Source organism: Rhamphochromis longiceps, linkage group LG5 (assembly GCF_057381845.1).
Source record: "Rhamphochromis longiceps isolate RC_006_pf linkage group LG5, R_longiceps_female_GT1.1, whole genome shotgun sequence".
Taxonomy (NCBI): Eukaryota; Metazoa; Chordata; class Actinopteri; order Cichliformes; family Cichlidae; genus Rhamphochromis; species Rhamphochromis longiceps.
Window position 1 is genome coordinate 7,851,410 of NC_140561.1, and position 27,666 is coordinate 7,879,075.

Consider the following 27,666-nt stretch of genomic DNA (forward strand, 5'->3'; position numbering starts at 1 on the left):
CACCACCACCCACCTCATGTGGGCCATCACAGTGGCTTAATGAAGGACAGATCTGAGAGTGGTTACGTTTTCCGCAGAGTGGAGCGCTGACTGGGTCCAGTGTTAAGTCAACGATATTGGAGACGAACGAGCAAGCAAGCCAGAGCTGGAAGGGTGCAGGGGGGGTAGAATGATACTGATAGAGATAGAAGGAGGAAAAAAAAGCATATGCCATGTGGTCTGCATTTCACTATAATCCCTGTTCTAGCCTGGTGTTCCTGCTTGTGCTCCTTCTTCAGCCCAAACCCAATCAGACGGGCTTTGAAATCTGAGCAGTCGCTCCGGTTCTTCCCAAAACTGCCTTCCCCACGCTGCAGGAAATACATCCTTGGTTGGTGTAGCATAAGCGCTGATATATGGTGCATAAACTGTGTTTATAGGTGTCAGGGGTGCAGGAAAACATCTCGGGGTGTACTGCTCACACACTCATACACACACACGCACGCACACACACAAAATACTGCACAGTGCAAACTGTGGCCACATAATAATGCAGCTGAAAGACACGGGAAATGGGTGATTTTATTGAAATATGTGTATGTCTGTCAGCAGAGCTCTGTGTGTGTGTGTGCGTGTGTGTGTGTGTGCGTGTGTTTGGAGTTGGTGGTGGAGACTCTGCACTCTTTTACTTTCCATCTTCTTGACTATTATATCTGCCTCTCTCTCTCTTACACACACACACACACACACACACACACACACACACACACACACACACACACACACACACACACACACACACACACACACACACACACGTTTTATAACAAAAAGCGACAAAAGCCTTTTTTTTGACACAGCATATATTCATTATTAACATACATTCATAGGCAGTATAGTCTTCAGTGTATAAGTCTTTACAGATCTACAGTATGTCTCTATGATGATAGCAAGTTATTATAGGAAAGCTTGGCTTTATGATGGTGGTACAAGATGACAGTAGAGTCCTGAAAGTGGCATGAGAAACTGTGTGTGTAGTGTGTGTGTGCGTGTTAGGAAAGGAACAGGGAACACTTGGTCGTGTGATTTTGTGTTTGTTGCTGTAGGGCGAGGGCTCTATGTGCGCTTGGAGAGAAAGTGCTTCAGTCATCATGTGTGATGAACATGCTCGGCAACCCTCTGGCAGACCCCTTTCTTTGTATGTCTGAATGTGTATTTACATTATGTCTGTTTGGAGATGCAGGCATGTCGCTGTGTGTTAACTTGACTGTGTGTTGTTTGCATTAAGCTGACTAGCATTTGGCAGATGACAGCGTGCAGCACAAGGTCAGAACCCGCATCGATTCTCAAACGAGCACACAGGGTGATGCCAAGGACATGCGCCGAAGCTGACGTAGAAAGTGTTTTTCATGGAAGCTGTCTGGTGTGTGTTTGTGGCTAGCAGCTGTGGGTGAATGCAGGTGTGAGTGTTTTGTTTGACCGACGCCCATCACCTGCCTACTGAAAAAACAGGACACAGCTGACAGTGGCTTTCGTCCGTCCGTCATCGTCCTCTTGTCGTTAGGAAGACAGTGGATGAGTGAGTAGAGCAGCATCAGGGTGTTGCGGAGGGCAAAATAAGCGACTGAGAGGCAAATGAGCCTCAGCGCAGCCATGTATACTCAGAAAGCAAATCACAAAGTGTTCCTCTTTGTTGTTTTAGCCTGTCCTGTGACAGACTCGCAGTCTCCATTTTTGTCTCCAAGTGAGTCCCTGAAGCAGCAGCAGCAACAAGGGCTGACGGCCAACAACCCTCCTCCTTAACACAACCCCCAAACCCCCAAACTGCCTAGCCGTTTGTCTAGTTTGTCCATGATAATCTCCACTCGTCGGTTTGTCTGTAGTCCTTCTATAACTGCCCCTGTCAACCCCCTCAGCAAAACTCTCAACAAATAAGTTAAACATTACAAAAATAAGGATCAATGACAAACTAAATATGACTGTGAGGGAGCGAATCAGGAACTGAAAGATGCTCTCTACTTGAGAAGAAACAAACAGACTGTAGCTTTATAGGAAATCCCATGCCTAATCTACTGATGTCCACTAAGGTGGCAAAAAAAAATAAAGGATCGGATGACCTTTGACCTCTCGGGCAATCAGTCTGTGTCTGTTGAATAGCAGTAGGAGGCTGGGATGGTTAAAGGAGATGAAGGAACTAAACAAGTCCTCCCTACTCCCTCTTTTCTTTAGCCGATCAGGAGTACGGGGCATTTTTTGTCTATCAGCAGTTCCCTCTGTGCCTCCGCCTCCATCACCGGCACGTGTGAATCTCCACCATTTTACGGCACTGTTTGCATTTGACGTAACAGCACCAGTGGAACTTACAGCTGCACCTGTCCACCACCTCCACCTCCTGTGTCTGGAAGCCACGGCCGCAGCACATCAGCTCACAGCCGTCGATGGCCTTGGATGTTCGGTTACACTGGCGACCCACCGTGCCCAGCATCCCTGGCGTGCGTGGATCGTAATCGCAGAAATCTGGACTTGGTTCCAGGTAGACCAGGTCTTCATCCGTGTGAGGTTTGAACTGGGAATTGCGAGGAACAAGGACTTTGGTTGTGCCCACCTTCCGCTGCTCTACCTCGGTAGCGCCGTCAAACTTCTCCTTGATGATGTTGCCCACCTTGCGAAATGGTGGCATGGCTTTCCAGCAGGTCTTCACCTCACAGGAGCCTGAGACGCCGTGGCATTTGCACTCCACACGCATGTGAGACAGGATGGCCTGCAAGGATTCCAAAGAACATTTGGTTTGCTGAAACAGCTTTAAAAGCAGCAGATCTGGATGCCAACATCTGTTTCTATAACGCTGAATTTGCTCTCAGTAACACCTAAAACAAAAATGGAGCTTTGACTCGTATTTCTATTAAATGACTTGATACCTGACTTTGCATTTGTCTCAAATAATTTGTGTTGTCTTTTAGTTTTCTCACATTTTTTTAGATCTCTTTTCAGTAACTTCATATTTAATTTGGACTTATGTTAAATGACTGAAGACCAGACTTGATGTTTCTTTTTAAAAGAAACTTGACTGAAAATTAATGCAGTGCCACCCTACAAAAGGGCAAATCGAATTACTAGAGACTTGATTCGAGGGTTTATCTCTTATAATTTGGGGCTTAACTTTCTATTTGGTTATGCTCACTTGGACTTTTCTCGAATGGCTGGACTAGACTACTAACATCAACAACATTAAACTTAAAGAACTTGTGACATGATTTGAGAACTCTGGGTTTGACTTTCTAGGCTGACTTGAGAATTGACATTGACTTGTCACATATGGTGTGACACTTGGACTTGTCTTAAATAACTTGATCACAACTTGGCTTAAGCCTGTTTTTAACGTATATAATCCTGACTAGTTTTTTTTTTTTTAACTGAAGGACTAAAAACCTTTCAACTAAAAAAACACTCAATTTAAACTTATTCTCAAGAAGTTAAAACCTGACCTAGATGGACTTGTCTCAAATGACTTAAGATTTGACTGTAATGGACATCAAACCCCTACAAAAGGTAAAAACTACTTTTTAAAATATCTTGATCCTTTGAATGGCTGGAGACTTGACTTGGGAATGTGTCTTATAACTTGAGGCTTCTCATCTACTTGAGAGTTGACCTTGGATCTTCTGTAAATAAATTCAAGGTTTCAAGCTTTTCTTCAAGCTTTTTTTTTTTTGTTATCTTGAATGACTTGATTGTTTCAAATAATTTGAACATAAGCCACGGCTCTTTATCAACAGCAGTGGATTACCTTTCTGCCGGCCTCGTTGTTGTGCAGGTTCATGAGAGCCCGACTGGAGGACTGGCCTTTACTCCTCTCCCTCACATCGACAAAGGACTGAGAGAAGGCCACTCCATATGCAATGTTATCGCTGCAGCCTGACCACTGGAACCCTAATAAAGGATATTAATACAGAGACAAGAAACGGTCATTGTAAGGCTTTTAAATGTTGCACTGATACTATACCACAAGCTATTTTTCAGTCAGGTTTTATTCCTCATAAACTTATAATTTAATGTGGAAATGTGTGTGGGGTGGTTTTAAAATGTCATCATTAACAGTCTCACAGTTATGTCTGCTTGGAAAACAATTTTCATATTATATAGTCTTATTTCTGCATTAAACTGTACAGGATCAGTTGGCCCTTGTGTTTCCTTTTCTGAGTGTGTGTTTGTGTGAAAGAGTGAGAGAGACCTACCCTCTGGACTGACTCCATGTACATTGTGGTCACAACCACATTTTTCCAGCTCCCCGCTGCTGCAGGCCCTCGTGACCGCAAATGCCACACTGGCTGCTGAGATGGCATACACAAAGGCTGCTTCACGGGTGCCTAACACACAAGCATAAACACAAGCACACAGTCACATTGTGTCATTATGCAAATGAAAAGAGCTTGTACTTCTGAATGATCAGATAAAGTGTATGTGTGTGTGTATACACACAAAAGTGTGTTAAAATCTAAAGAATTGGGCCCAGACATTAATACGCTGGAGCCAATAGAAATGGAAACAAGCTCAAACATTTCACAGTATATAAAACATGATGAGTTATTTATGTTGCACTTTTATAAATGCAGAACAGATAAACCTGTTTTAGCATTATAGACCAGCTTTAGTGTTGTCTGCCATTAAAGTGTCTTCTGGAATCGCTGCAGTGGATGATCTTACCTTGCGTGACCACTTTCCCAAACACAGGCATCGACTCCAGTGTGGAGCAGTTCCATCGACGGTTGCGAAACTGAAACTGACACTCATCTATAGCCAGCTGGGCTCCACGACGCACCGCATCCATCACCTCCACGCTCCGCTTACAGATCTGAACCTGTAGTGGACACACAGGAGCTGCGTCACCCACAAACGAAGAGCATGCAGCTAGAAAGTTTTTACTGTTCTGATCTAAGCTTAAAATTAGTGGCATGGATACTTTGAGAGGTGTGACAACAAAGGCAGCCGGAGGGGATATTTGTCTTTTAGGACTCACGTTAGCTAAAATGAGTCACTGGGTTGAACTTGTCAATTTTGTTGATGCTCTTGGGTCTTTTAGAGCATTCGTAATGGAATTATCTGGAAAATAATACAGTTTGCTGTGTTTTTCCACCTATCCAAGAAGCTTCCCCATCAGCATTTAATTAGTTTGTCACTTACACTGATAAGCAGGTCCATTTGTGCACTTCATGGATGTAGTATTCAACCCAGACTTGCTCCTCTAGCTAATGAATTAGCTCCCCACCCTCTCATCTGTTTATATAGTCATTTCTGAGTCCAAAACCAACATGGGCAAAAATATGAGTGTTTCAGAACAGATCCTCAAAAAACGGTTACGTTCATCTTTTAATTACGGTGTATTGTTACTACCTGTTTCGGCACTTCATGATGCTTATATGCTCAAACTTTCAGTATTAGCATAATACATTATAACACCTATGCTGCATGTGCTCTAATAATTTGGTTTGTTGGTATGCTGGTAGTTATGTAATACTTGTATTCTGTCAGAAACCAAAATACAAGACAAATTAAATTTGACCTGATGGAGGGGCCTCATGACAAGTAAGAGGATCATCAGAATTAAATTCCATTGTAAATTTTCCTGGAGGGAAAATGTCATTGTAATCAATCCGAAACTTGTCAAGAAAATTTCACCCCAACCACAAATGCCAACTTTGGGGTGGCGCCAGAGGAAAAGTCAGGGGATCAGCAAAGTCATGTCTGGGACCCGGGAATGTCTGTAGAAAATTATGTCCCAATATATCCAGTAGATGTGGAGATATTTCGCTGGATAATGAAACGTTTGGGATTACTGGTGGCACTACAGGAAATGTCTGGGGATCACCTGAGTCAATAGGAGTCAGGAATGTCAGTGTAAAAATCAATGGCAATGCAACCAGTAGTTAGTGAGACATATCAACATGCTAACTTTACTACCTCTAATTTCCATGAGCCTATGAGTTCCAACGATCATGGCAAAATTTTGTCCATATTGTTACCCATATGGTTTTCTTGAACATATGTAAACTTCTATATGTAGTTTTGTAAATGTATTCAGTTTTGTTTTGGATGACCTCTTGGATTTAATTTAGTAAATGGAGCCTATATGTTGTTAGTGAGGCAGGACAGACCACAGGTAACCGCTCAGTGTGCACGGCTGTGCGTTCAACTCAGGTTGGAATTTTCCAAGTTGAGGATTACAATTTCCAAGCTTGGAGTGTCCAAGACTGACAATACCGAATGTAAACGATCAAGATGGCTTACCACGAGAAACCTTTTTTTTTTCATGGCAGGCAATGCATAGAAATCAGCAAAGCTTAGCTGGATATGGAACAGAGGAGGACAAAACAACAGCTAGAAGTGGCTGGAACAAATAATATCACCACATATCTGTTTAAAATACCTGACAAAGCAGTAAACCAAATGCCATAAATGTTGCAAACAATGTCATAATGTAGCCTAGAAGCCTTTGATGTATTCTGTAGATGCTACCATATCGAGTAACATAGTAGCCTTAGCTTGTTGGGGTTGATGTACAAGTCAGGCCCCAGTTTCTGAATCTTCCAAGGACTCATCTATGAAGTGTTGTCCTCTCAAGAGGAAGCAGGCTGGTTTTGTTTCTGCTAACAACTGACATCAGAAAACCAACGAGCTAACAATCCTTAAAACCGCTTTATGTACACTTTTTTTTTTACGCTCAAATTCTTTGAATGTAGAACTTTTCAAGAATTAACAGCTTGGTTTTACTAGTCTACACTATCAAACCTTAAAAATGATTGATAGCAGTAGTTTATAAATTCTCAGTGATGAAAGTTGAAATTCCTTTGCAGGTCCTTCCATGAACATTTCAGGCTGGGTCCAAAAATGATTCAATCCCCCAGAGACCTCCATGTTAAAATGGCCAACTTTACAGCCTTAGGAAGCCATGCTTGTAGGCTGGTGCAATAAATATGTTTGCCCTGTATGGATAGTATTGCTCTTTATGTATATCCATACTGATATTGGAGTTTTGGGTGTGGACTGATGGACACTGATGGACAGCTCACCTTGACTGAATATAACTCTTTATAGTGAAAAACAAGTGCATTTGTAACTTCATAACTGACTTAGTAACTTATTACTACAGTTGAGTGGAGTACCTGTCTCTGGATCAGGCCTCGTAACCTCTCACACGTCTCCTCGTCCCTGATGCTCCCCACTGATGACAGCTTGGCGAGGTACCTAGTGGAAAAAACAACAAGGCTTCTTTAGTGAGCTCAAAAAAGCAATATTTCATTTTACAAATACACAGTAAATGGCCACAAGGTGGATTTGAACAGGGCTCTGCATTAAACTTTATGCTATATGGGTTGCTTGCTAAACTGGCTCCCTCCCCCTCCTAGATCATCATTCAGTGCAAATATGATACACAAAGAAATTTGTGAGTCTTGAACAAACATTTACTTGGAGCCTACAGGAGGATGCTGGTGAAGTAAGAAGAGTAAGGAGAGTCAGCCGTATGATGCAAGCAACAACTCGAGTATCCAGCCTGAACTAACTTGCAGACTTTCTTGAGCCATGCTCATCATTAATCATTCTTACAGTTGGGAAGCAGAGCTGCAAAAAGCTCCCGTGCCTTTGTGGGAATGTTTTGGATGAACATCCAAGTGCGAGGACATTGAGAGGAGGGAAAGTGGCTTATCACACAAACACACCACCTCCAGGCCAGACAGGTCAGGGAGATATACTGCACACACACACACACACACACACACACACACACACACACACACACACACACACACACACACACACACACACACACACACACACACACACACACACACACACACACACACACAGTCTAAGATATATGAGAAAATGGCATCAGTCTGGATGCCCTGACCCTACCACTTCCACCTCAGCCTCATATCTCAAGTCATAGCTTCACCTTACAGAAATAGGCTTTCTCATAACTACCCAAGCTGTGTACTGTCTGCACCCCTCAGTGTCCCAAGACGTCATGTGCATGTACATGTTGAGTCTAAAATGTTTTGTTTTTCTAAAACAAACAGATGTGATCCTTAGCTGTTTTCATTTTCCCAAAAATGAAAAAAAAAACAAGCACAGGTTAGAAATTGGTATCTAATAATGATTAATTTTATTTTGGTAAATTATTTAGGGAAAATGTGAAGGCTGAAGTTTAACTATTACACCTGCTTTTGTGAAATACAGCAAAATGGCAATTTTACAACAAGATTTTGCCGAAACAAAGACAGAAGAAAATAATAAAAAGAAAATAATAAATGAAGAATAATGTTTTATAAACAATGATAATGATACTAACACTTTTTCCTGAGTTCATATTTTATCTCTAATTTCAAGACACTTATGAATATCATTTTCATACAGTGTAGTGTCAGTGAATAAACTGGTGTATAAAAATATTAAAAATAAAAGTTGTATTCCATATGTACTTTTTGTTTGCTTTTTATGCTCATTTTTGCATCTTGCTGGAAATTGATGTCCAGCCTCATATCTGTGAGTAAATATCTGCAGAGGGAGATTCAGGAGGTGTTAATCAGCAATCACACAAGGCTACAGACCAGTTGGCAACCACCTTCAGTAGGGAAAAGTGAGTATTCTCCAACTGGTTGTGAGTGGTTTCTGGAGGTTGCTGTCACTCACTGCTATAGCTTCAGACACACAGGTCTAAAAACTGGTCCTCAAAAAAGCTGTTATTAATGCATCAAAAGGCTTTGCTAAGACATGGAGGGATGCCAAACCGTGTTCTTTAGCAGGCGAAATCCAAAGAAGAGCTGAGTATTGATCTCTCAGTTCTCAGGAAACACTGGATTGTGATGTGTTCTGTGTGGCTTCACAGCATCAGTATATATAGTAGTATATGTATTAACTCAAAATGCTCAAAAGCTGGCATACACTTTCAAATGTGGTATCATATCTAGATTTTGAAGTGAACACCCTGTTTTATCAGGCATCTTTCCACAGACCTGTGCTGGATTCTCAATCACATTTTGAAAGAAACACATGCACATTTGTTAAATGTAATTTATTTTCTTGCCACTTTTGGGGCAAAAAATGACCTTGAAAACTGAGGTTTTCAAGGTTTAATATAGTTAATGTTTGAAAGCATCTATTGTAACTTTTGGTCATTTCCAAAAGTTAGTAAAAAGGAGTCTAAATCTGAGATTAAAAAAAGAAAGCTTAGAAGCCAAAAAGTTGAAATAATGGGCTGTGACTAATTCTTTAACCACCTGTTGGTCTCACTGTAAGGTATTTCTGAAGGGAGAAAACGAGAGGGAAAAAAGAGCACTGCATATAGTTATATAGTCGTATAGCCATGTCTTTTTAGGAGACATGGCTGATTTTACTATGTAAGAAAGAATTCAGTAAATGGGCACTGGTCAGAGTTTGAATACCAAAATGTCCCTTAATAAAGGCAAATTCCAACAGAATTAACTTTTAGACTATTATTCTGTACAAGTAGACGTGTATTTCCTTCAGGTTCCCCCAGCTTCTTTTATGAGTCTTGGGTTATGAGTTCCCAGACCACACATACCTCTGTAAAGCCCTGCTTGCCCATCTCAATCAAGCCATGGCGCACAACCAGACTGCAAAGAATTCTTCTGTAAGATTACAGACCAAACTTTAATATAACACAAAGCCAGCTGAAGTTCTTTACACTGGCTAAGGCTATAGGTCGTTTAATAAAGTTGGCTCGTAGCCACTGCTCAACTCTTTTAACCTCTTAACATCCACCAGATCACTGGAGACCTTACTAAGATTAGTTTTCTTTAAGTCATATGCTAAATAAGTAAAAAAGCTGAAATCGCATGCATTCCTTTTGGCATTACAGCTTCCCTGTTTGGGTGTAGTGACGAGCGTTCTATAAAAAGGGTGGATGCTAACGTTACCAAAACACTAGCCCTGACTCTAGATGGGACACAATGACCTGGTGGATGTAACACGTGTTAATGGGGCAGTATTACGATGCCGTCCTTCTTGAGGTCAAACAGCTCCTCCTCCCCCTTCACCCTCTTCATCGCCACCTCTCAACAGCTGAGATAATGTCTTCCTCTCTCTTTCTCTCTGTCTGTTCCATGGACTTTTTCTCTTCCCATCCAGACAGCGTCTGGATTAAACACTCATCACTGTGATAACCCTACTCTCTGCCACTCTGCCACCTCTTATCCGCATCTGCTCACATCCTCCCAAACGATTGACATCATGCGCTCAGAAAGTTAAAGCACCTCCATGCTGACCTTCAACAGAAAGTCTGCACTATTCTCTCATGTCGTGGACAACAAGCATTGTGGCTGAAATTAGCACTGATCAGCACTTCTGTGTTAACGATGGAATATGTAAAAATTTGAAATGGTTACAATTAACTCTATGAAATGTATCACATTTTAGTGTATTGCAGAAGTAACATGCTCTGATAAATAGTGACTTGCATGTTGGCTTGGACAACATGCAGCATTAAGCAACTACGGAGCCACAGAAGGTCTGAGCTGGAAAGAGAAAGTGTGGCTATTCATTTGTTGAGTCAGAAAAAGTGTGGGCAATGCGGAGGTGCTGTAAACTTGCATTCTTCCTAATGACTAGCAAGTGGGGGATTTCTCTTATTGCAAACACAAGTCATGCATGAAAGTCTTTATGAAAATGACCCCCATTCCTTCACAATTTATCACCTCATTTATTTTCAAATGTGTTCAGGGCTTCTGTGGCTACTTTCAAGTACTCTTTACAGGTTTGTTTGTTGCATTGTGATTTAATTTAGAGTAGACTAGATGATAAAGGAAGATGCTTCAAAAGACCTAAAGACTTCAAAATGAATGTTGAGTTAATCATTTAACAATAAACTGTCATTTTATAAAATATTTGTCTTTTTGAAGCCAAACTGAATCCATGTAAAACCCTGAACTTGAACCTTTAACAAAGGACACTAAAACCTGACATTTGCAGACCTCATTATTTAGTGACATCATCATTAAACAACATGAGAGTGTGAAGGATCATGAACAGTAATCAACAAACAGGTAATCAGAGGAGACATCATGTATGCATTTCACTGAAATGTTTATCTGTGATGTGCTAACATGTAATTTGGTGGAAAGAGGACTCGGATGTTTTGTGAATTGTACACAGTGTAGAAATGTCAACAAGCAATACAAATGAAAAGTGTAACAAGCAACAAGTACTGGAAGAATATAAATGGCTTACTGTCTGGACAAGATACATATTTATCATTATTATTAGAACATATTGGCTCAAAGTAAATTCCCAGCATATGTGGATTTGCACAACTCCAATCTGAACGACCTCCAACCTTTCTAATCAAGGCGCGTAAGTCAAAACACCTGTGTGCACACGCAGTGCCAAATCATATTTTATAAGTCACTCAGAGGTTTGGGTTTGTAAAAGGAAAATATCTACAAACTACAGCTACCAGAGTAATGTTTTTAATCAGAAAAAAAAGAGTACGAGGTATTTTACAAGACAGAGTACAATTAAATCCAATACATTCAAAGAAATGTACAATGTAGCGTACGTTTAAACGATAGCGCTGAAGACAAAGACACAAAGTCAGCAAATTGTATCACTAATCTGAGCCATGCGTGGTCCACCTGGGTCTTAGATCTGACGTCAATAAAGCTGAACAGTGTTGGGATCTTGAGCAATGCTGACAATGTGGAGCTGCTTTGGTAATCGTGTGTTCAGAGGGATTCATGCGGTAAGTAATACAAGCCACTCCAACCACAAGCTCTGGTGTCATACTATTAACTCACCATGCAACAAGTCACACTCCTGATTGGCTGTACTAAAATGTGCAAGTGTGTATTTTATTGATTATAAATGTAACTTCTGATTCCTCTTTGAAAGGTTAATGCTGTTGCAGAAACTGGGAAAGAACAGAAGTCCCCATTGAGCAAAAGTGGCTGAAAAGACATGAAACACGACTTTGCCAGTTGTTTGAATAATGTTGAGATTTGGTTAAAAAGTGAACGGTGCAAACATGACAGTTTTCCTTTAACTCTTCAGAGACAACAGTGCGAACCACGGCGCCCGCGTGTGAGAACAATAACTTTGGATTTGCCTGAAACCTGTAAAGATAAGGTCACCCTTCCTAGTCCAGCTAGGAAACTAGCAAAGTAAGTACACCCTTACTGCTTCTGTAGGAAGTAAGAGGGTAAGTAGCAGCCAGGTGCTTTTTGCAGTTTCCTGGTCTTGAACATTGAGATGTGTGTTAACACACAAACCACAGTCCTCTCAGGAATGGATGTCGCCCCAAGGTCAGACTGCGCAACGTTCATAGAAATTACAGAAAAACCCAAACAGACCAGAAAATCTGCAACAGAATGAAAAACCCAGTCAAAGTGTGGACATCAGCCTGACTGAGATGCTGTGGTGGGATCTTATGAGAGCTGTGCGTGAATGAATGTCAGCAAACCTCAATGAACGGAAGCACCCCTCTAAAGAAGAGTGAGCCAAAATCCCTCCACAATTATCAGAGACTGATGATGATGAAATGATGACTTCAAGTTATTGCTGCTAAAGGTGGTTCTTTGTGCAAATTCTTTAAATTTAGCCTGGAAATGTTTTGCTCAGGTAAATCCGCACGGTTTCAAGGGAGCCCTGGGCCTCACGGTCGACCCTCTAGCTCTCTGTGAGGTACATCCTCTGATCATTTTCAACAGGTCCTGCCCCTCATCTCCCTCCCTCCATCTGAACTGGATCGAGTCCACTTCAACTCTTCTCTCTGATTTGCTCGATTGCAGTTGCACGGCTCTCATCAAAGACGTGGGGCTTTTGATCTGTCTTTGTTTTCTAGCATAGCCTTGGGCATGGTGCTACGTTTGGGTCAAGGCATCCAGCTGGGAGACCGTCAGTCAGCACGAAATAATCCCCCAAAACAAAAAAAGGCCCAAAATCGCAAAACAACTGACAGCAGCACCCACACAAAGAGACAGAAGCAGCTGGATGGCATCGCTCTGGCCTGACATTCACCCTGGAAACATTTAATAAACAATGGATAACTTGTTATTCAGGTAATTTCATAGATGTGTGTGTGTGCGTGGGAAAGCTAGTTGAAGGCCTTGGGTGTGTGCGTGAGTCCTCTCCCACTTTATCTGTTCATTTTGCAGTGTATACACTTCACTTCCCAGAGATGAGGTTAACAAAACACCTCTACAGAGGAGTCAACCCGTAGAAGGACAGAACACTACACACACACACACACACACACACACACACACACACACACACACACACACACACACCATCATCCCGGTTTCTCCCCCTCTTCTCCCTCTGTCTCTCGGGTCTCTGGTGCTTGCGTGCCTAAATCTCAGAAGCCTAAGCCCAGTGGAGCCAATGGTGCTGTGAAGGCTGCGACGTGTAATGCAACACAAACACACAGCGGCCTGCGAACGCACCGCGCTTCAGGTGGAATGCTCCATACCTTTCACCCTCCACCCCACGCTCATGAGAGGCTGAAACTGAAAATAACAGATAAATATAAACAGAGCGCCATCATAACTGCAGGTTTATTGCAGCTACATAAAAAAGAAATGAATATCATTCAAAAACTCCTGTTTGTATTTCTATAACAATATGAGCCCTGTGTCACCATCAGAGATGGGCAGTAACGCGTTACTGTAATCCCATTACTTTTTTCAAGTAATGAGTAAAGTAAGGGATTACTATTGCAAAAAAGTAATTAGATTACTGTTACTTTCCTTAAGCACGCCGTGATTCTGTTTGTGAGAGTGTCTCATGACAATGACGTACGAGCGTGCGACGCCCGTGGCAGCAACAGACGTGTGCAGATCAACAATGGATAACATGACATTACTTTGAATTTGACTCTGTAAAAAGTGACAAAAACATTAGCGTGCGCTGTTCACTCTGCGTGGGAAGAAAACTTTTTTTACAGCGAAAAATTTAACTTGAAATCTGAGCGAGCACCGAGCACGCTGCCACGGGAATGTGACATTCACTGAGAAACCCCCGGATCCTCCCACTGACATGACCACTGTGGCACCGGGCAAACCTTCACCTGCCCCACTCCTGCTAAACAGGTGACAACAGATTTAAGAGCGACTGCTGAATCTTTGATTTTATTTATTTTCTGCTGTATTTTGCCCTTATTTTATTTGAAAGAGTGAATGTAAACATAAAGAATTATTTTATTTTATATGCTGGAATATGCAGAAAAGAGGTTCAAATGTTAAACACATTTCTTCAAGACAACGACTGTTGCATATAATTAAAATTTTGCAATGTGCGTAAAATTCAAACTAATAAAACAAGTTTTAAAAAGAGGCTTTCCATTTGTTTCAGTTTTGTATGATGCATTATGCAGAAAAAATAGAATTGGGCTGAAAGGTCTTTTGCTTTATTGCATATTCAGGTTGTGTATCATGTTTTTAAAAGTAACTTAGTAATAAGTAACTAATTAGTTTTGAAAATAAGTAATCAGTAAAGTAATGGGATTACTTTTTTGGAGAAGTAATCAGTAATAAGTAACTATTTACTTTTTTCAAGTAACTTGAACAACACTGGTGGCCATTAATAAAGCTTTTTCATATAACTCATTTATAAAATGATAACATTTTGTCAGGTGTATTAAAGTACTCTAAGCTCAAATATAATATCTGGTCAAACACCCACGACGCTCCTGGTTCGAAGCTGTAAAAAGTCTGTGATTTAAGATGTTGCACTAAAACCAGACAGAGTGATTTTTGAACCCATGTAGGTTCAGGGGTAGAGACTAAGTTCAGTTAATGTTCATCTTTTTTAGCAGAATACTGTTTGCAACACCCACAAACTGAAAAGCAAAACTTCATCTCAGATGTGAGATAGATATATTTTGTACCAAAACTACCATTATGCTTTCAAGGGCACACACACAAACAAACACACACACACCCTACACCAATGCCACCAGGAAGTACCCGAGTGCAAACCAGGATATGTTGGTACGTATGAACCTTGTTGGTACAGACTGTAGTGGCTATATGAGATATCAGTACAGACAAATGATCAGAATCAGCAAGTACCTTGAAGAGAACCAGCTGAGGTAAACTAAGTGCAAATGTACAGAGGAGAGCTGCTATTTAGACTTTCTCTCTTCTTTGCTCTCTTCCTGTATCAAATATATAGATTAGAAAGAGAGAGAGGGGAATGTAGAATGACCAGTTAACCTAACCCTTCTGACTGTAAGTCTTTGGACTGCAGGAAGGAGCCAGAGTACCTGGACAGAGTGCACAGAAACACCCCTGCTCGGTGCTAGATTTGACCTCTCTTCTTTCAAAAGTCTCTCTTCTCACCACAAAAATAAAAAGAGGGCCAAAAGGAAGAGAACCTGCAGACAAGAGAGAGCTGGGGTAGAAGCTGTGATCTGTGCTTCAGTCAGTCTCTTCACACAAAATGACACAAATGCTTCCAAACTGCAGCACACTCTCTGCACCGCCATCGTCTCCAGTGTGTATTTATATGAAAATATCCTCATGTTTGACTTTCCAGTACTGAACACACAGCAGAGGTACACAGTGACCAGTAAATATAGAATAAATGGGAAGTGCAAGGAGGAGCGCTGCAAGAAAAGAGTCTTTTCTGCCGAGGGACTGTGTGCTTGTTTTACAAGAGCTGAGACAAGCCTGCTACCAGTTACAGTCAACATGCACTGACGGTCATTTTTCAGCAGCGCAGTAAAAGCAAATGAAATAATAAACTTTTACAATGAGCACTGCTGGTGGAGAACATGAGGGCAGTATACATTCAAAAACAAGTGGCCCCAGCTAACCCTCAGTGTGCCCTCTGCAGTGTTTCACACAGCATGTAAAGCAGATACTGACCTGTAGAGGGCACTATTCTCTCAGTTTGGCTTAAGCCACCTTCCTACACTGAGCATCAACACAGAACTAAACTCTCCAGCTTCTAAACTTCCTGATGGCTTTACGCTGCTGTGAACAGCCAGTGTTGTACATGTGCCTGTACAAATTAGTATTTGGAAAACACTCTGGCAGTGGCAGAGGCTTCTTGTCCACATATCCATCTGTAATAGGGTTACAGCTGACCTTATATGGAAGTGCAAAAATGATTGACCCATGACGGATAACATTTAAGAATCCCTAACGAAGGTGTCAGTGTATGCCACATGGAGATAATCAAGATATCCAAACATTTTCTGTCTCCAAATATGTGCATTATAAACGATATAAATACTTTATATCCAGCGTGCGAAGGAACCTGAATAATCCACTTTGTCAAATCGACGCAATGACGTTGCGCTTGCAGTGTTTTATAACCCAGTCTTCCAGAAACCACATTCATGCTGACTGGATTTGCAGCAGGCGTTTTTACACCACGATCAGTAAAAATAACTTTTTTAAAATTTTTATTTTATTTTGTTATTTGAGTGTTTCCAAGTGGCAACACTGGTGCCAAAAACAGCAGTTCCTCCAATAGGCACTTGACATTGGGATCCTAAAGCTTCAGTGCAGATTCTGAGGCTGCATATGGCTTGCTGTGTGGTACAAACTGTGCCTCAGTTTTGGTGAATGAAGTTATATTATTTTAGTAGTTTTTTTAGCACCGTTCAGCAGGTGTCTGCACTGTATGACTGCAGCTTGAAACTGCTTAAAAGCAGAACTTCAGTGAGTACATCTGCATGACATTTCTATTTCACATTTGAAGCCAGCCTGTTGCTTTTTGATTCAAACCAGCGGATGGCCAAAATTGCCAAGCGTGTATAGCCCAAAGAAAAGAAGAAAAATGACATCTGAGTGCAGCGAATGGCTTCACAGTAAGTATTCTGATCACTTCACTCCACCTACACACAGGTTTACTTCTTTATTAGATATGTTCTTATTATATATTTAAAAAATATTATATCTGTTAACCCAGGGTAATGGGTAAGACATGTTTATCTCAAGTTAAAAAGAAAATATATAAACTTTAAAAAAAAAAGCCTTAAATGTAAATATGTGTTAGGAATGGCAGAATGTAAAATGTTTTGGGATAGCACAACATTTGCTCAATTATATATGCAGTTAATGCTTTTTCTTCACCCCTCTTTTATTATATAATCTAATTAAGCAGGATCATCTCTGCATTTATAAAGCAAAGCATCGTTCGGAAATGGGCTTAAAACAAAGAGAAGCAAAAAGTTAAAAGTAGAAGCACCTCATCACTAAAAAAGACCCGCAAAATTAGTTTTTGTGTTTGTGTTTTTGTTGTTTTCTTATGAGCCCTCATCGCATGCATGATCTCTCCCTCTCTGCATGTCAACACCGCTGACATGCAGTAGCTGGTTTAAGAAGCTGGTGTCGGCGTTGTTTGGTGGATGTGTCGGGTGTTGTATTCATTTGAGACATAATACTCAAAACGTCCTTGTGACACCCGCACAAAAAATAAAAGTAGGGGAGAGAGACAGTACCTTCAGCGGAAAGAATGAGAGATAAGGAGGGGAGGATGGAAAAAAGCTCAGAGGGAATCGTTTAAGGTCAGACGGTGAAGGCAAGAGAAGGAAAAGTGGCTGTGAGGCAGGGAGATGGTTAAGTGATAAAAGATTAAAATGTTAAAAGGTGAGAGGTCAAACAGTCTGATGAGTTCAATTAATGCACAGTCTACAGTTTGCTCTGCAGCTGTGTGTGTGTGTGTGTGTCTGCGCGCCTCTACGTTTGTCTTGGTGTATTTATATGCTGCTGGCTCCACTAGAGCTGCTCATTTCCCCCTAAAAATAACATGCTCTGCCAACCCCACAACCCTCACACACTTGCACACAAAAACACATTTTCACACACGTTTGGAGAAAGAAGCAGTAAAAGCCATGAAATTAACCTCCTGCCTGGTAGCCTCAAAAGGCTACGAGCCAATTACTGTGTGTGTGTGTGTGTGTGTGTGTGTGTGTGTGTGTGTGTGTGTGTGTGTGTGTGTGTGCGTGCGTGCGTGTGTGTGTGTGTGTGTGTGTGTGTGTGTGTGTGTGTGTGTGTGCGTGTGTGTGTGTGTGTGTGTGTTCGTGTGTGTGCGGGAAACAATAGCTGTGAACAGCTGATTATTTCTAAATGCAGGACTTGGCCGTGTCTGATTCCTGCGACATGTACCTGTGGCCGTTTCTGTGTTTAGGTAACATTAGCCAGCTAACTGGATGGTTTTGTGTAGCTGGGTTTGGTAGGACAAAGATGATAGGCATGCATGATGATATCAGCTTGTGAGCAAGCAAGTCTCTATTTGTCGGTCAAAATTCTCTCATTCGGGTGATAAAGCTAGTAGTCAAAGTATGCTGCTGTCAATTTCCTTAAAAGCTGACAAATAGAGGCAGAAAAAAAATTGGTGGATGGTACATTTAAAAAATCATCTTCTTTAATAAGCCAAGACATAAGCTAACATGGGCTAGAAAGAGCCAGATGTGGCTAGAATGTACATAGAAGAAAAGCGATCAATAATCTGACTGCAGCTATTATAACCCCAAGATATACAATCATCTTCCATTTATCCAATTCAGAGTGGGAAGGCGGCCTTATGGTAGGAAGTCATTGGACACTTAGTTTGGATCCCCTTTGCTTTCAGTCTTAATTTTTCAGGGTACATTTTCAGCAGATTGCTCATCAGAGATTTTGGTCCATGTTGTCATGACAGCATGGATGTGATTTGACCTTTGTGACAGGGTGTATTGTCCTGCTGGAAGCAGCTGCCAGAAAGAGTGTACACTGTGGTTATAAAGGGATGGACATGGTCAGCAACAATACTCAGGCAGGCTCATCTGGTACTGAGGTGTCCAAAGTGTGCCAAGAAAATATCCTCCACACCATTACACCACCTGAGATCCTCCAGGATGGATCCATGCTGTCACGTTGTTTGGTCCATTTTCCAGTTTTTCCAGTCTGCTGTTGTCTGACTTTGCCCTCAGTTTCTGGTTCTTAGCTGACAGGAATTGCAACTTGTGTGGTCTTCTGTTGCTGTAGCTCATCTGCATCGACGTTCGCCGTTGTGTGTTACCAGGTGCTGTTTTGCATAGCCTGGTTATAACGAGTGGTTATTCAGTTAGTGTTGCATTCCTATCAGCTTGAAGCAGCCGGACCATTCTCCTTTGACTTCTGGCATCAACAAAGAAACTTCACCAGAAGAACTGCTGCTCACCAGTTATTTTCTCTTTTGTGGTCCTGGAGATGGTAAGATTGCAAAATTCCAGGTTCTGAAATACTCAGAGCAGCCCACCTGGCACTAACAGCCATGTCATGCTCAAAGTCACTTATATCACCTTTCTTGCCCATTCAGATGCTCATTTCAACATCAGCAGGTCATCTTGGCCACGCCTGAATGCACTGAGTTTCTACCATGTTGATTTGATTAGATATCTGAGGTAACAACCAGTTGTACCAGTGTACCTAACAAACTGGAATAAAGAGGATAAAATAGGATTGTGTCCGAAGAGTTCAATTATTAATGCCTTTTCCCACAGTGTCAAAGACATTTTTATGATTATTTTTTTTTAATTTTCACATTCAGGTTGGATAGATAAGGAGATAAGCTGGCTTGTGAAAATGACATCCTTCATGCGGAGCAGGCAGGTTAGGACTTGCACCATTTACCGCTCCTGCTTACTGTTTACACAGTTAACACATGTGCACATAACCCAAGTATTGTACATAACACTGGATATATAAAGAAGTCCCCGTGCATGTGGTTAGCATGGTTCTTCTCACCTTTTCTGCTACCAAGTTAACACTACTCTATAGAATTACCTACTTTATACTTATACAGAGAATCCTATGAACAAGTGATTGCCTGCTCCGACTTAAAAAACGTTATATTCAGTTCAGTTTTAGTCCCCTTGCATGCTTTATATTGTGAGGTAAAGACCCCGCAGTAGTTTAGGGTCTCATGCATTTGTTTCAGGTCATCTTGAATAAAACATTAAGTCAGTTTTGTAAATTTTGATCTTTCTGAGTTTCTTGTCTTTGAGAAATCATTAGCTATGAGCTTTTTTACTGTCAATAAAATGAACATTAGTATCGTCTATTGTAACGCTACAATAAGATACTGAAGATACTCATTCTATTAACATGGGCACCATTTACAGTGTTGCCAGTTGTAGCAACAGTGGAACAACTAACTTCACATTGTTTAAGAACACTTGTCTGCACCTATGACTGTCCTGCATCTGCGTACGGTTGAGATATTTTTTGGAGCATTTCCTATTCCTGCCTCACAGGAGCATCACAGACGCTGTAGTACAAAAGCAGAAATGCAGTCAGCTGTTCACACCACAGGACCCCCCAGACCTCCAAAAGCGTGTTATGTCTTCTAAACGCCCCGTGCACCTCTCTGTTGGTCAGCCAGGGCTGCTTGTCTTTTAGCGGTGCCGGCGTTTCCTCGTCAGCCCCCAGCAGGACCGGCTGTAATCTGGTTATCCCGTGGCTCCAAGTGTGCCACGATAATTGCACACACTCTGGTGACAAGAGGGCTCGAAATAACATGCCACTGATTTACCACATGTGCGAGCGTGTGAGAGAGAGAGAGTGCGCGTGTGAAAAGCAGTGTGAGGCGCCAGTGTGTACCGCAGGGCTTTCTCTGACTACTGATCAGCTGCCATCTCTTTATCACCTTACCATGCTCGTCCAGGACGCGCAGTACGCTAAAACCAACACTTTGCCCTGCTTTTAACTTCCATTCAAGACAATAAGAAGACACTGCTGAATCTGTCGCAGACAAATGTCAAGTAATCTTTTTGTTGCCACTGCAGTTATTAATTATTTTAAATCGTCCTTGGCGTCAGTTTAGCACGTTATCCTTACAATATTTGCAAACAATATTGCTCAATAACAATAATAACACACAGTCAGTTAAACTCCAGGGATATTGATTTGTCCACTTTGGAACAATAAACCAATGTCAATCCACTTAACCTGCTTTAGGGCAAATCATAGTGACGACAGATGCAAGGAGAGGCAGAGACAAGACAGCTCCCTCGTCTGATAGATCTTTCTCTTGTTTGCTTTTTGCTGGTGTCCCTGTCAGTGCTTGTAGCTTGATGTCAGGGATGATGTGTTAGGACCAGCAAGTTAGATTCAGGTTTGGGGAACCTGAGGACCAATCAGTGGCATCAATATCTTCGTCATCCAGGAACTGCGTACACATACCGGCCACTTGAGGTCAGGGTTGTCCAGGGCCCACTACACCGACAGTGTGAGCATGGTCTCATCTGTGACGAGAACAGAGTGCCAGTGGCAGATCTGCCAGTTCTGGTGTTCTTGAGTGAGTCTTGCCGATTGATCTGCGCAGTGCTATGCTGTGAGCAACGGCCCCATCTGAGGATGCTGAACTCTTATGCCGCCTTCAGTGAGTCTGTTCCTGACAGTTTGAGTCTGCTCCTGTTTGCTGCACAAACAAATACCAGCCCTGCTATTGGGTTAACCCACCTTCTTTTCATCCAATGACCCATCTCCTGCTTTCTCCTCCATAGTCTTGACACTGTGTTGGGAGTCACAGCACACCTTTCTGCAACATCACGTGTAGAAGTGTCATCTTCGAGGATTTGCAGCTGAAATGGATCCACAGTGGTTTATGCTTCCTTACTGACTTCCCTGAAGTCTAACTGGCTTTGTCTGTCTATACTCTGATGATTGAGTGTTCCCTTATTATTTTTGCAGATGATCCTGTTAGAGGAAAAGTTAGAAGCTAACCAGGGATTTTATAAGTCATCATGAGCAGGACGGCGTCTATACAGCAACACCCACTCAAGTCAAAGGTATCAATAGAAGAAAAGCTAAGTGTGATCATCTGGTGGCCGTGGATTTCTGCACAAAATTCCATCTGGTTAGGACATTTCACTAAAAGCCAAAGCAGTAAAACTGATGGAGGAAAAGCGATGGACGTTTTGAGGTTACTAATTGGAAGATGGGTCGGAGACTCTGTCAGCTGGAAAGTGTCCTGGGAGGAGACAGGTGGCTAATTTCTGTGTTTACACTCTGTCAAACAACAATATCGGATTCTTTGCAGTTCGTTTGCGGTTGACAGTTGTAGCGCTGTTGCGCAATATTGAGACGATCACAAACCTTTGTTTTTACCCAGGTAAAAACTAATTCCAAAATGGTCCTGTAATGTGAGCTGTATGCGCATACGTTATCTGATTAATCACATTCTTTTCATTGGTATTCGCTTTTTCTCGCTTTTGTCATCTCGATTATGGCCACAGTTTTAATTATGTAAATAAATGAGGTGGAGTTAAGTGAACGACTTGTCAGCAAACACTCTATACATCATGGCATGATTCTGCATGAGCTCTGGTTTTATTCCAGGGCAGAGCTGAGGCCGATGATAGTGCCTGTGCCTTTGAGGGCCTAGCTTTGGTTTATGGTATGAGGCAGCTGGAGCTTGACCTCCTCAGCCTGTGGTCTGCCTTACTTTATGGTGCTCAGGTGCACAAACATCCTGCATTAATGCATCTTTTTCCTGTATGCAGATCGGTTATTCACATCCAGATTACGTGTTTATACCAAGTGTAGATGGAGAATACATCTGTGTGTGTGTGTGTGTGTGTGTGTGTGTGTGTGTAGGTGTTTGTGTGTGTGTGCATGTGTGCATGCGTGTGCACGTATGTAAGTGGCTCCCATTCCCCTGCACAGTGTAGTGTGGTAATTACTGAGCGTGTGCCACTGTTGGGGGACATGCCAGCTCACATACTCAAGTTCAAAAATCACAAAGACACACACACACACATACACACACACCCACAAGGCCAGGAGCAGCGGGCAGGCGCAGCAGAACCAGTTGGTGCAGGGTAAGAGGAAGCCGAGGAGGAGGAGGAGGGTGATGATAGACAAATTAATGAAAAGCAGCATTCAGATCCCTGCTTGTCAAACGGGACACTAAATGTGACTCAGCAGCCACAGAGATCTGGCGGATCACATCCTGGTGGATGGGCTAAAGGTGACACGGAGAGCTGCAGGTGAAGTAAACAAACAGCCCGGTTCAGGCTGCGGTTCAGCGTGATTTAAGAACAGCTGAGAGGCGTGACGAGCAGTTTAACCTCCTCGTCAGTCAGGATTTTAAGAGCTCTATACCGGAACACAGCCTCAGCATTCAGTGTGACTCTACTAGCCTTTATTGCTTCAACAGAAGTTGTAGTTCACTCAGTTATTTTGTAATATCAACTAACATGCACATTATTACTTTATAGGAATGGATTTGTTCTCGTAATTCATAAAAGTGAAAATGCCCAGAAGTTTACCAAAGGCTAATTTTAGCTAGATTTCATGATGTCATCCTTAGCTATGGAACAGAAACGAAACAGGCGTGTGTGTGTGTGAGTGCGTGTGTGTGTGCGTGTGTGTGTGTGTGTGTGTGTGTGAGTGCGTGTGTGTGTGCGTGTGTGTGTGTGTGTGTGTGTGTGTGAGTGCGTGTGTGTGTGTGCGTGTGTGAGTGCGTGTGTGTGTGTGTGTGCGTGTGTGAGTGCGTGTGTGTGCGCGTGTGAGTGCGTGTGTGTGTGTGTGTGTGTGTTCCAGGATTTCAGTTTAGGAGTATGACTCAGCATATTCCCGATCCTAATTATGTCATAGTGATAACATCAGGGTTATTTTGGCTTGGAGACAAAGCATTGTTATGTTATTATTATTATACATTATACTGAAGTGCCTTTGTTACAAACAGGGGCCAAGTAGTTTTAAAGGTGTGGGTATTTACTGGGCCGGAAGGGTCGACTGGTCTGATAACAACACTATCAAGTTGCATTATGGGCAACGTAGGATCAAGCTCATGAAGAGCTTAATTCTCAGGACAGAGTTAATTTCGGGGTATTCTAGATTTTCCCAATTCAATTTTTCTAAGAGTTTGGAACTGTTTGGAAGTGTATCACTAAATCCTTGTACTGTCCCCTTAAACCCCTGATTTTCAGTGTTTCTATTTCCAGATTTCTATTGCCCGGTGCAGTAAGTCGAGTTATAAGACACATTAAAACGGTAAGCGCATATCCTTGGATTTAGTCTGCATCCCTTCTAGTATCTATTAAGACTAAGACTTTTGAATTATTGCATGATACGTGTTGATTATATTGAAATATATATATAATTTGAAACTAAAGGTCAAATATGCTCATTCAACTTCTGTTATGGTTTGTCTGCTTTTGAAGCATACTTCTATATATCTCGATATCTGAAGCTTCTCTACTGCTTTGGGCATTAAGTTTAAATAAAAACAAAAACTAAAAGTAGTGACTGGATTTAGATTTGGTCAAAGGAATAATCATGAGCTGCTAATATAACTCTATCAGCATGTCCCTTTCCTTTCCTCCCTCCTTTAAAGCCCAAACACTTCCCTCCAGGCTGTGGAATGTTTGCTTGAGTTCACACTTATTTAATTCATTCAGTTAAATTATTAACTAATAATTGAAGCTCATTTAAATCCCCCCTTTTTTAACAAATGTGAAGAAATCCACTGATTTGGCCAAAACAAACAGAACAAAAACCAGTAAACACAATATTGGGCAAAATAATGGTAATTACTTTTTGCCATTATTGAACAACACTAGTGGGCATCAGTCAGACTCTTCTTCCCTCAGCTTTGCAAAACCAAACACATTACAGCGTTAAACAACCACATCTGATTGATGAATCATTAGCCAGTGACCATACTGTTTTATTCTCCTATTTTGACTTTGCTTGTATTTTACAACATGAACAATGTGTAATATTTGGTCTTGAAATGTGCAGCTGACATCATAAACTCATCAGGAGAGTGTTTAACGAGGTCACAGATCAAGACACCTGAAGATAGTTTTACCACAGAGTTCTATACAACAGGACAGCTTTTTGCAACTACAGAAGTCGCCCCCTGCTGGCTTCACACAGAATACGTGTTCAAAACTCATGCCATGTCCATCTTCTGTATACAATTTATGGTTCCACACAAGTCAACTGACTACATCAAGACTACTGTATGTCAAAATCCTAGTATAAGTAAATAACATTGCATGCAACTCCCGTCTTCTGTCCAATCAGGTACAGTGGTAACCTGCTCTGTTACACAACAGGTGTAGTTATTGCATGTTTCAGAGCCACTGTACTAACAGCAATGCTGAAACTGCTTCTCATCCTCTGACCCTTGCTGAAGCGTGGAGGACTCACACACAGATTTTCCTCAACAGTTTAATCCTGCAGAGCAGACTGGCAGCTCGGCAGCCTGCCTGTACATGCCTGCTGTGTGCTGCTGTCACCACGCCTTCAGCCCCAAACAGCACAATTACCCTGTACTCAGTGACAGAGTTCAAGGTAGGCAGTGCTGTTTGGCAGGGCTTTAATTTAACTTACTCTGATGAATCTGTCAGCAATATCAGTCAGGCCGTCTGCAGCACCAGCCTGACGTAAACACAGAAGGCTACTATAACTCTCCCTACTATGAGGAAATAAAAATACAAATCATCAAGTGAGTAACCACAGTTTGAGAATACTGTAGTTATTAGTTACTACATAGCTCTCTGTCAGCTCGACTTCATATCAACAGAGCCTCGATTCTATGGAAGAAGGGGGGGAAATGAAACAGTCCCCCTGAATGATGAGCACTGCTTGTAAATTTGCTAAAGGTGAGTGGAATGAATGGCAGTAGAAAATGGAGCGGAGCCTGCAGAGGAATGCAGAAACCCACCTATCCACCTCCCACAGGCTGCCTTCAGAGCAGGCACACACACGCGACCCAACCGACCGGCCCCCAGAAGAAGAGGTGGCACGGTGCGCTTCGGCTACAGCGTCGGGCTGTGTGTTACACCTTTTGAAAACAAATGCATGATACTGATGTTTTGCTTTTAGTGACCTCACTGAACTTCTTATCTTTAGTCGCGCACCCATACCATTAGTGTTTGTTTGCAAAATTGAAGTTGCTATTTTATTTCACTCATTTAAAAAGGTTTAAAAGGGAGTACTTTAGTTCAAATAAAAACCTGCTGTTTCTCTACAAGTTAAAGAAAGGGGACTTTTATTTGTATCTATATATGCATTTATTTATCTACTTCATGCCTGGTCTGGTTTCTCAGAGTAGGAGGAATTGTTCAGTTTTGCAAAAGAGAAAAAACATAATTCAAAAACTCCCTCCTAATTTGACTTTTTGCTGCTGATAAGAGCAGCACACAGGAGCCTCACATTGAGTTTGCCCACTTTTCTCTTGGGCTTTATGTTAACTTTTTTTAAACCAGTCAGTTAATTACGTTATGTAGACAAAAATCTTTAACTTTTTTGCGCAAAATGCAATTTATCGTCCAATCACTCCAAAACAAACAGCTGACCAAACTTTGGCTTTTTTTTGGGGGGGGGGGGGGGGGGGGGGGGGTAGCCATATTAGTAAGTTATTAAGTCTGAAAGAGAGAAAGTGAGAGAGAGAGAGTGTGTGCCTGATGGTTAACCATTAACCTGTGCGCCCACTGAGCCGGGGTGGGGGGTTAGACGAAGATGATGTGTAGATGAGGAGGAAAACAGGAGCACAGGTGAAGTACAAGAGCGGAAATTTGTGGATTCTGGTTTAGAAATGTGAACGTCCAACTTACAGCCAGTTACTCGCGTTGGCCGAGAGAAGCGCGCAGCAGAGCATCAGGACGCACCGAAAAACATATTCCTCGGTCATCTCGAGAGGGAAGGAGGGGGGTCAGTGAGAGCCGAAATAATCCCGAGGTGGACAAGGGGGTCGTGCACAGCCTAGGCTGTTAATCCATCATCCCGCATCCAATGGGTCCTGCACCGGGGAAGACGCGCAGCTTCACGGTCCGTCTGCCCGGTTCTCCCGTCCCTCCTTCTGTCACTGCGCGCTCAGAAGGGACGGGGAGAGGGGCTCCAAAGGGATGCTTAAAAAAAAAGATCTAGTGCAGCTTTGGCTGAATCGACCCTTCTTCGGAATCAACTTGTTTGCTTTCCTTCTCTGCGCCGGGAGAGCGCGTGGAGGAGCAGTCAAGTTTAAAAGCCAAGATGAAGCAGCTCTCCGCCGGTTCTTCTTCCTCCCGCTGCTCTTCTTCACTTGAAGCTTTATCACCCGCTGCCGGCTGCCGCTCTCAGACAAGCGGGGCTCTCCTGTCAGCGTGCTGGGGAATCTCCGACCTTAGCCCGAGACATGCGCGCACACACACGTACACACACACGCGCGCGCGCATACACGCGGGTCCTCCTCACACACTGCCGTCTCCTTGAGCGTCTGGCAGAAGAGAGAGCGTGTGCACTGACTTTAGCTGAGGGGCGGCGCGAGGTTATAGAGGTACGGCAGAGAGATGGGAGTTTTTTTGCGGATGAAGGAGGCGGGTTTAATGCGCTGCTAAGGTACTATGGTGTGTGTGTGTTTTAGAGGTCTCCTGGGAGGATGCAATAGCACAGCCATTCACTAATGCCCTCCCCAGCCACCCTCCACTCCTGTCCAACACACACACACACACACACACACACACACACACACACACACACACACACACACACACACACACACACACACACACACACACACACCTCAAACCGCACGCACTTCTTGGCAGCGCCCCTCTCCCTGTCACACACTCAACCAAATATTCTGCGGTCAACAGTCTATTTAAAGCTTGGCTGCAAAATGTCTGCATTTGAAACCAGAAAATCCCAATAATATGACAAATGTCAGCTCCACGCTACTGATTGATGAAAAAGTTGTAGGAGGATA

At 42.3% G+C, this 27,666-nt stretch overlaps 1 protein-coding gene across 1 annotated transcript; it reads right to left on the minus strand.

The window, feature by feature from the left end:
* Positions 1 to 718: 718 nt before the first annotated feature.
* wnt4 (wingless-type MMTV integration site family, member 4) lies at positions 719 to 27,232 on the minus strand. Its single transcript, XM_085405607.1, has 6 exons — positions 26,540 to 27,232; positions 7,140 to 7,221; positions 4,684 to 4,837; positions 4,215 to 4,346; positions 3,767 to 3,909; positions 719 to 2,740 (listed from the first exon to the last, which is right to left on the minus strand). The coding sequence occupies exons 1-6, from the start codon at positions 26,614 to 26,616 to the stop codon at positions 2,270 to 2,272; spliced, it is 1,059 nt and encodes a 352-aa protein (XP_085261733.1). The 5' UTR covers positions 26,617 to 27,232; the 3' UTR covers positions 719 to 2,269.
* Positions 27,233 to 27,666: the final 434 nt, after the last annotated feature.

Bases quoted from the DNA above. Each gene is read 5' to 3' on its own strand.
- wnt4 (XM_085405607.1), bottom strand. From the start codon at position 26,616: ATGACCGAGGAATATGTTTTTCGGTGCGTCCTGATGCTCTGCTGCGCG. The intron at 3,910-4,214 runs GTAGGTCTCTCT...ATCCTTTATTAG, and splicing joins ACATGGAGTCAGTCCAGAGG to GGTTCCAGTGGTCAGGCTGC. The intron at 2,741-3,766 runs GTAATCCACTGC...GAATCCTTGCAG, and splicing joins ACAACGAGGCCGGCAGAAAG to GCCATCCTGTCTCACATGCG.